General features: G+C 66.7%; 4 protein-coding genes across 4 annotated transcripts in view; 3 read left to right on the top strand and 1 right to left on the bottom strand.

Annotated features, from left to right (window-relative positions):
• PFL1_06939 (uncharacterized protein) overlaps positions 1-1,278 on the top strand; it is a gene marked incomplete at both ends in the record, with an annotated part of 5,083 nt that extends 3,805 nt beyond the window's left edge. Inside the window, 5 exons of the mRNA XM_007882034.1 lie at positions 80-107; positions 266-330; positions 434-889; positions 1,018-1,051; positions 1,201-1,278. Of these exons, the coding sequence (XP_007880225.1) occupies positions 80-107; positions 266-330; positions 434-889; positions 1,018-1,051; positions 1,201-1,278 (661 nt within the window). The remainder of the gene's footprint in view (positions 1-79; positions 108-265; positions 331-433; positions 890-1,017; positions 1,052-1,200) is intronic.
• A 69-nt stretch (positions 1,279-1,347) lies between these two features.
• On the bottom strand, positions 1,348-2,438 carry PFL1_04454 (uncharacterized protein; the record flags this gene model as incomplete). Its single annotated transcript, XM_007881979.1, has 4 exons — positions 1,348-1,355; positions 1,477-1,507; positions 1,624-2,198; positions 2,312-2,438. The coding sequence occupies 4 exons, from the start codon at positions 2,436-2,438 to the stop codon at positions 1,348-1,350; spliced, it is 741 nt and encodes a 246-aa protein (XP_007880170.1).
• Positions 2,439-3,027: 589 nt separating this feature from the next.
• On the top strand, positions 3,028-4,309 carry PFL1_04453 (uncharacterized protein; the record flags this gene model as incomplete). The annotated part of the gene is made up of 2 exons (XM_007881978.1): positions 3,028-4,099; positions 4,200-4,309. 2 exons carry the CDS (start codon positions 3,028-3,030, stop codon positions 4,307-4,309), a joined length of 1,182 nt encoding a protein of 393 aa, XP_007880169.1.
• Positions 4,310-5,066: 757 nt separating this feature from the next.
• Positions 5,067-6,700, top strand: part of PFL1_04452 (uncharacterized protein) — a gene marked incomplete at both ends in the record, with an annotated part of 2,400 nt that continues 766 nt past the window's right edge. Inside the window, 2 exons of the mRNA XM_007881977.1 lie at positions 5,067-5,953; positions 6,089-6,604. Coding sequence (XP_007880168.1) covers positions 5,067-5,953; positions 6,089-6,604 — 1,403 coding nt within the window. The remainder of the gene's footprint in view (positions 5,954-6,088; positions 6,605-6,700) is intronic.

Raw genomic sequence — 6,700 nt, 5'->3', positions numbered from 1 at the left:
ACCACCGCGGCGAGGCGGAAGCGCACGAGGCCGAACGCATCAACAAGCGTCTGATTGCGCTGCGCGCCAAGCTGCGCAGGCTCGACATGGCCGCCGTCAATGTCTCGGTGAGTGGCGCCGGTGGCCGTGCCGGTGGTGGTCGCGGTTGCGGTTGTTGGGCCGTGCAGCCGCTGGAGCTCGGAGCTGACCCGAATCGATCGATGACGATATGCTGCCACCAACGACGACGACGACGACGACGACGACGACGACGACGACGGCACAGTACGAGTATTCGCTGCGAGGACGGTGGCCAAAGCAGCGGTACGCCGAGCTGTTCAAGGTGCAGATGTGAGTCGGGAGCGGGGCGACGTTGTGCTCTATCTCTGTGGCCTGCCTCTGTTGCATGGACGCCGACTGACCGTGTCTCGAATCCGTCGCACGCACCCACCAGGGAGCTACTGAAGCTGCTCAGCCACACGCTCACGGTGATTTCGCAGCTGGGACCGGCCTACTCGCTGGCGCTGCTACGGCGTACGCGATTCCTGGACCCGCTCTTCCTGGGCGACGTCATCTCGGTGATATCCATGTGTTCGACGGCGCTCAAGACTTCCTCGCCCCTGCCGCAGATCACACCGTGTCCGCTACTGGATCGGTTCCTGCTATTCGAACATGGATTCGATGTGCGTTATCACCGCGGCGGCGGGGAGGAGCAAGATGACGCGGCCGGGGGCGAGGGGAAGGCGGAGGAGGAGGGGTTGTTGGGCACCCTTCCGCGCAAGATTTCGCTCAAGACGCTGCGGGAACACGAGTACATGTCGTTTGCGGTTGGCGTCGTTACGCTCTTCGGCCTCGTGGTGCGTATCGACCGCCTCTGCGTCGCCGTAAAGGAGCTGGTCGGTGAAAGCTTGTGAGTCCCCCCGTTTCCTCCGTCTCCGTGTTCCCCCCCACCTCGTCGTGTTTCACGGCCAAGCGGAAGAGAGGATGCTGACCTCCTTCACCCTACCACCCTGGCTGCACGCCCCCTTGGATCGACAGCGAGGTACCCGCCGACGTGCACCGTACCATGGTGGTGAGGGGACACGAATGGAGCAAGAGATCTTGGTAGATCCCATCGCCGAACCCCCCGCACCCCCTGCTCTTCTCTACCGACTGCTCCGTTACCTGCTCCTTTGCCCCCACTGTACTTTTATCCCATCCCCCCCCTCTCTCGCTCTCCAGGCCGAAACGGATCGGAACGGAACGGAAAGAACCGCAAGTGCGCATGGCATTGCCAGGGTAGACGCATCGACGTGCTGACATCGACCATGCCCCTCTCTGGCTGTGCCAGCTCGACTGCATTCCCCGCTCTTGCACGTCGCGTCGACATCACTTTTCTGCGGCGGCGGGCGTAGGTGCAGCGGGACGGCGGCCGGTGAGCGGTCAGTAGGTTGGCCCCCGATGCGGTGATAGGTGCGTCCTGGCTTTGACTGTGGCACGACGACGGCTGGGACTCACTGACGATGCCCTTGAGCCACTTTGGCATCGGCTGCAGCACGTGGGTGAACGTGGGGCGGGCCAGAGTCGGGGTGACATGGGACGGGTCAGTTGGGCACTCTACCACACGCTGAATGCACGCTGGTCGCCTTGGCTCCGCATCCTCACCTTTTTCCCGTCGTCCTTTTTGGTGTCGTCGCGCTGGTGCGGCTGTTGCTGCGATGCTGGTGCGGATGCGGCCTCGTCCCAGCTCGGCACCGGCACGGGCGCAGCGGCGTTTCTGAGCTCGTCCTTGAGCCAGCTGGAGCGGTTCATGGTGGCGTCGTCGGTCCACTTGACGTTGACGAGGGCATTGGGCGCCCAGCCCAGCGAGTCGAGCCGGACGCTCCGATCCCGCTCGGTATCCCTCCACTCGGTTCGGGGCATCGTCTGCCACAGCACCGCCTGCGAGCCGGCGGCCGCGGCCACCGCCGGATCGAGGTGATGTTGGAGCAAGGCAAAGACGTCGGCGATGGTGGCCGAGACGGGGAGGAGCGCCTCGAGCATGGAGCGGTCCGGGAAGCGGAGTCGCAGCCGGATCGACGTGTACGTCTTGCGCGGCTTGGGCGGGTACAGGCGTGCGCGGGCGGCCGCGGTGAGCAGCGGCGCATCTGGTCCCGTAGGCGGCCGCGACGACGAGAGGAAGGTGGATTTGAGCTCCGAGGCCGTCGGTTCCGGGTCGGTGCTCGGCGGCGGCGGTATGGCTGGCGTTGGAGGGGTTAGGGTTCAGAGCGCGGAAGAAGGAGGAGAAGGCACAGGGTTAGTCGATGCAGGAAGGGTGCTGGTGGGGAGGCGAGGAGGGGCGTGGTTCACTCACAGCTCGTAGTGCCGCTGGGAGGGTGAAAGTAGCGCACCTCGGACCAGGGCACCGCCGACGACGACGCAGAGGCCGTTGGCGGTGGCTGCGCGAGGTCGGATGAGGCGGGAGCAGGCTGTTGTGACATGGCGACGATGATGGTGGCGGAGGCGAAAGGGGAGGCGAGGACCGAGTCGAGGATCGCTGGCAAAGAGAGAAAGAGGTGGCGGGGGGTTGGGGCGCTTGGACCGCCCCCCCTTTTGGCCTGCCAAGTGGAGGAACACCGGTGCCACGCAAGCCAGCGCCAGTGGGATCAGATCGAATCGGGACTGAGTTGCATTCACAGCATCGTCTTGGCTGGCCAGCCCCCGATGGCCTTGTTGTCTGTCGCTTCCACGCGTGCCTGCCTGCCTGCGTGCGTGCCTGGGCGCGAAGGTTTCCAGGCCAAGCCGGGCAGGCCAAGGCGAGCGACCCTTGGTTCGTACGCTTGAGCCAGACCGTTCCCTCGCCCTTCCTGCCTGCCCCACCTCGACGACCCCCGCACACTACCAGCGCCGCTCCACGAAACACGGCGAGGGCATGCCAGCATGACGAGCCAGGAAACACTGCGAGCGGTCCATCCCGTGCCCTCGTCATCACGCCCACTGCACCAGGCTGCTAGCCCATCAACGACGGCGACGGCGACCCCGACCCCGACCACGGCGACACCGGCAGCAAGACCCGCCAGCATCGACGCCATGCACAAGAGATACCGTGCTCCCGCCACCGCAGGGCCCATCTCGCCTCTGCTCCCTCTCCAGGCCCTCGCCTTTGGCCTGATCCACCTCGTCTACCACCTCGTCCTGGCCGCCTCGCAGCTCATCAATGCCGCCCAGAGCCTCACCGCACGGAGCAGCGCCGCACACCAGTCATCAAGCGCGCGAGCAGCAGTAGCAGCAGGGGCGGCATTCCCTGGAAAGCTGCCGCGCCACCTCGCCGTCATCTTGGCCCCGCCCGAGCCAGCAACGTGGCCCGCCATCTACACCGCCTACCTCGTCGACCCGCTCGCCCGCATCTTCCTCCCCGACCGAGCGACCGGGCAGCATCTCGAAAAAGGGCGGCAAGCCTCTGCACCATCCACCGCGCACACGACGGCTGCGGATCTGGTGCAGCTCATACGCCTGTCGTCCGAGGCGGGCATCCCGACGCTCACCGTCTACTCGCCCACGCCCTTGTCGACCGAGACCCTGGTTGCTGCCGAGAACCTCTTGCGCCAGTCTGGCTGCAGGCTAGAGGGCGACCAGTGCAGTGCGGCGCCAGGGATCGATCAAGCAGCGCCGTCAACGAGTACTCCCGGACGGCGACGGCGGCGGCAGGCTTCGTCGTCGTCGAGCGGCGCGTCCGACGACGGCGAGACGAGCACGGCGGGCACGTCCAAGTCGGAAGACGAGACGCTGGCATCGTCCAACACGTCGGTCATGGGCGACGTGCCCGATGAAGCGGCCAAAGGCGGCGATGCCAAAGGCGCTGCCGGTCTCACGGTGCGCCTGGTCACGACGGGCGTCGGGCGGATGCAGCGGCACCGCGAGGCGCATGCGGCACCGACGGGCGGCGCGAGCATCGACGTGGTGCTGCTGTCGCACGACGACGGCAAGCTCGAGATGGCCAGGAGCGCCACCGAGTGGGCGCGGCAGGTGGGCCGAGAGTATCTGCACAAGCTGCGCGAGGTGGCCGCTGCCGATGGGACGGGGGACGAGGAGGGTGCGAGGGCGCTGCGCAAGAGGATGGTGGCGACGCTGACGCCGGGCGATCTGGACGAGTACCTGCTGCGTGAGTCGGTGGGCGTCGCCACGCCACGCCAAGATGCCGCGAGGACCGTATGCGCTAACAGTCCCGTGCAACCCGCCGACACGACCGACGATGACGACAGGGCAAGGGACGATCTCGGAGCCCGACTTTCTGATTGTGCAGGGCGCGCCGCCGCGGATGCGCAAGCTTTACGGCTTCCCGCCTTGGCCGATCCGACTGACGGAGCTGTAGTGAGTCGACGTAGGGGCGTGCGGCGTCGAGGCCGCTGCTGAGGTCGGCCTGAACTGCGGTATCCTGACACTGACACCCGTCGCTGGCGCCTTGCTCCTCGTTTTTCCCCCTTTGGCTGTGGCCAACCACGGTGCAGCTACGATGGAGCGACGAGGCCGACGCGGGCTGGGTTCGAGGCAGGGCTGCGCCACTTTGCCAAGACGCAGCACCGGTACGGGCGGTAGGCGGTGGGCGGTGCGTTGCATTGGGTCGACTCGACTTGACATGTCGATGCTGGTGGCGCTGTCGCTTGCCTGTACGAATAGGAACAGAGCGACTGGATGGATACCCTGTGCGCCGAGAGCGAGGCCCGGTGGCGTCGAGGCGAGCGAGGGGCGTCCAGGCCGAGTGGGGGTGCGCCAACAAAGGGAGCGGGGCGCTGCAGCGAGGCGGCCCAACCCACCAGCCAAGCCAGCCTCCACACGCTTTGGGGCCTGGCTTTTTCCCCCTCTGAGCTGGCTTGCTTGGCTGGCTGTGGGCGACCTGCCACGACCCTCGTCACTTTGTCGTCGCTTGTTCCCTTAACTTGCTTGTCGCCTGTCGCCTGTTCCCTTTCTTCCACGACCCAACCCCCCCTCCGCTCCCCATGGATCCACGACGGCGGGCAGCCTCGCAGCGCCTCGTCAATCGCTTATAACTCTGGCTGCGCCACCACTCGGACCTTGCCGCGGGCTCCCCTTCCCCCCTCCCTATCGCTACGGCCCTCTCTTTGCCTGCTATGCTGCGCTGCGCCTTCGCCGGGCGGCCCCTCTTGGCCCCACCATCGGCCCTTCCGCCCGCCGTCGCCGCCCCATCGATCCGCACCTTCCTCCTCTCATCGCCTGCCCCCGCCGCCCTCACATGCCGCACAAGATCACCCCCGCCACCTTCGCCACCATCACCAGCTCTGCCAGCACCACCACCGCCATTCCGAGGCCTCGCAAGCATACACCGCCCATCCCTACAGACACGCCCATCGCCCCTCGCCGCACTCGCATCGCGCTCCCTCCATACCAGCTCGCTCCTCTCCCGCATCTTTCGTCGTCGCAACCCCTTCTACCCCAGGCCAGCGCCCGCACGCCCCACCACCGATGATGCCACCGCCGCTGCCTCCTCCCGTCACCTTGACCCCACCTCACCCGGCAGCCGTCAGCTCGACCAACTGCTCCAAAAGCAGGCCGCAGAGCAGCTCAAGCACGAGGACCAATACTGGTCCCGCCAGAACATCGAACCGCCTCATATCTTGGCCACGATACTCTACGTACTCCTCTTCGGCGCCGGCACTTTCAGCGTCTTCGCCATCCTATCCATCCGCCAGACGGCCGACATAGCAAAAGAGGCGCGCGACACACAGGGACCCCTCTCCAGCTGGAAGTCGTTTGTCACCAGCGCCACCAGCGCCGGCAGGAACCTCTTTGGTGGCGGCGGTGGCGGCACCCGCGTCCAGGAGCAGGAGGCGTGGGGCCGTGGCATCGACGAAAACACGCTCAACGTCGTCCGCAAGCACCACGTCGCAGAGCGGCTCGGCCACACCCTCGAGTGGATCACGGGCTGGTGCGACCAGCTCGGCCTGCCCGCCGGTGTCAAGGAGGTCGTTGGCAGGTCGTTTGTCATGGTCTCGGAAGCGTGAGCCCACCCACCCAGCTCCGCTCCCAGCATACGGCCAGACGGCACGGCCCATGCCCACTGACAGGCACCCTCCCTCCCTTCTCCCGCCCTGTATGCTCGCTTGCACACCCTGCCCGCTCGTCCCACCGATAGCTACCTCGACCTCCCGCCCGCCAAAGAGGTGCTCGTGCCCATCATCGCCTTCAACACGCTCGTCTTTGGCCTCTGGCTGCTCGCCCCCGTCCGCAGCCGGCTCGAGGGCTTCATGCTTCGCCACTTTACCCACCGCCCCTCGAGCGAGCTCGACTTCACCATGCTCACCTCGACTTTCAGCCACCGCGGCGGGCTGCACTTCCTCTTCAACAACGTCGCCCTCTGGTCGTTTGGCGGCAGCGCCATCATCTACGCCAGCCACGTCAATGCCGGCTGCGCCATCCTGCCCGAGGCGTCGGCCACGCCCCACTTTCTCGCCTTTTTCGCCACCGCCGGCGTGTTCGCCGCCGCCGCCAGCCACATTGCTGCGGGCGTGCGCTTCCGCCACGTCGCGGCGTTGAGGGGTCTCGACGTTGCCCGCGCCACGGTCGGCAGGCAGAGCAGCCTCGGCGCCAGTGGCGCCGTGTATGCCGTCGTCGTCGCGTCGGCCCTCGCCTTTCCCGATGCCCGGATCAGGTGCGTGTCCCCGGTCCTCGACCTTGGTGGCGGCGTCGGCATCGGGTTCTCTTTCGGCGTCGAAGCAAGGCTCACGATCCCTGTCCTCTCCTCTCC

Source organism: Pseudozyma flocculosa (assembly GCF_000417875.1).
Source record: "Pseudozyma flocculosa PF-1 unplaced genomic scaffold scaffold00014, whole genome shotgun sequence".
NCBI lineage: Eukaryota > Fungi > Basidiomycota > Ustilaginomycetes > Ustilaginales > Ustilaginaceae > Pseudozyma > Pseudozyma flocculosa.
The sequence above is the reverse complement of the archived record's forward strand: the minus strand, read 5'-3'. Positions and strand labels throughout refer to the sequence as shown.